The 256-nt window shown below is 62.9% G+C and overlaps 1 protein-coding gene across 1 annotated transcript in view; it reads left to right on the plus strand.

Annotated features, from left to right (window-relative positions):
- Positions 1-4: 4 nt before the first annotated feature.
- The window catches only part of UNC93B1 (unc-93 homolog B1 (C. elegans)), a gene marked incomplete at its 5' end in the record, with an annotated part of 1,276 nt that continues 1,024 nt past the window's right edge, over positions 5-256 (plus strand). Inside the window, 2 exons of the mRNA XM_010152069.1 lie at positions 5-118; positions 198-256. Of these exons, the coding sequence (XP_010150371.1) occupies positions 5-118; positions 198-256 (173 nt within the window). The remainder of the gene's footprint in view (positions 119-197) is intronic.

The raw sequence follows: 256 nt of genomic DNA on the forward strand, positions 1-256 counted from the left end.
GGGGAACATCTTCCAGCTGCCCTTCAAGCACATGCGGGACTATCGTCTGCGCTACCTCTTCCCCTTGTTCATCTACAGCGGCTTCGAGGTGCTCTTTGTCTGCACCGGCTTCTCTCTGGTAGGACCCAGGGATGGGGCAGGGGGTGACAGAGCGGGGACAGCTCGGGCGGGCGATGCTGAGCCTGTCCTCACCGCAGAACTACGGCGTGTGCGCCCTGGGGCTGGAAAAGCTGGCGTACCTCCTCATGGCCTACGG

Source organism: Eurypyga helias, unplaced genomic scaffold (genome assembly GCF_000690775.1).
Source record: "Eurypyga helias isolate BGI_N326 unplaced genomic scaffold, ASM69077v1 scaffold45075, whole genome shotgun sequence".
Classification (NCBI taxonomy): Eukaryota; Metazoa; Chordata; class Aves; order Eurypygiformes; family Eurypygidae; genus Eurypyga; species Eurypyga helias.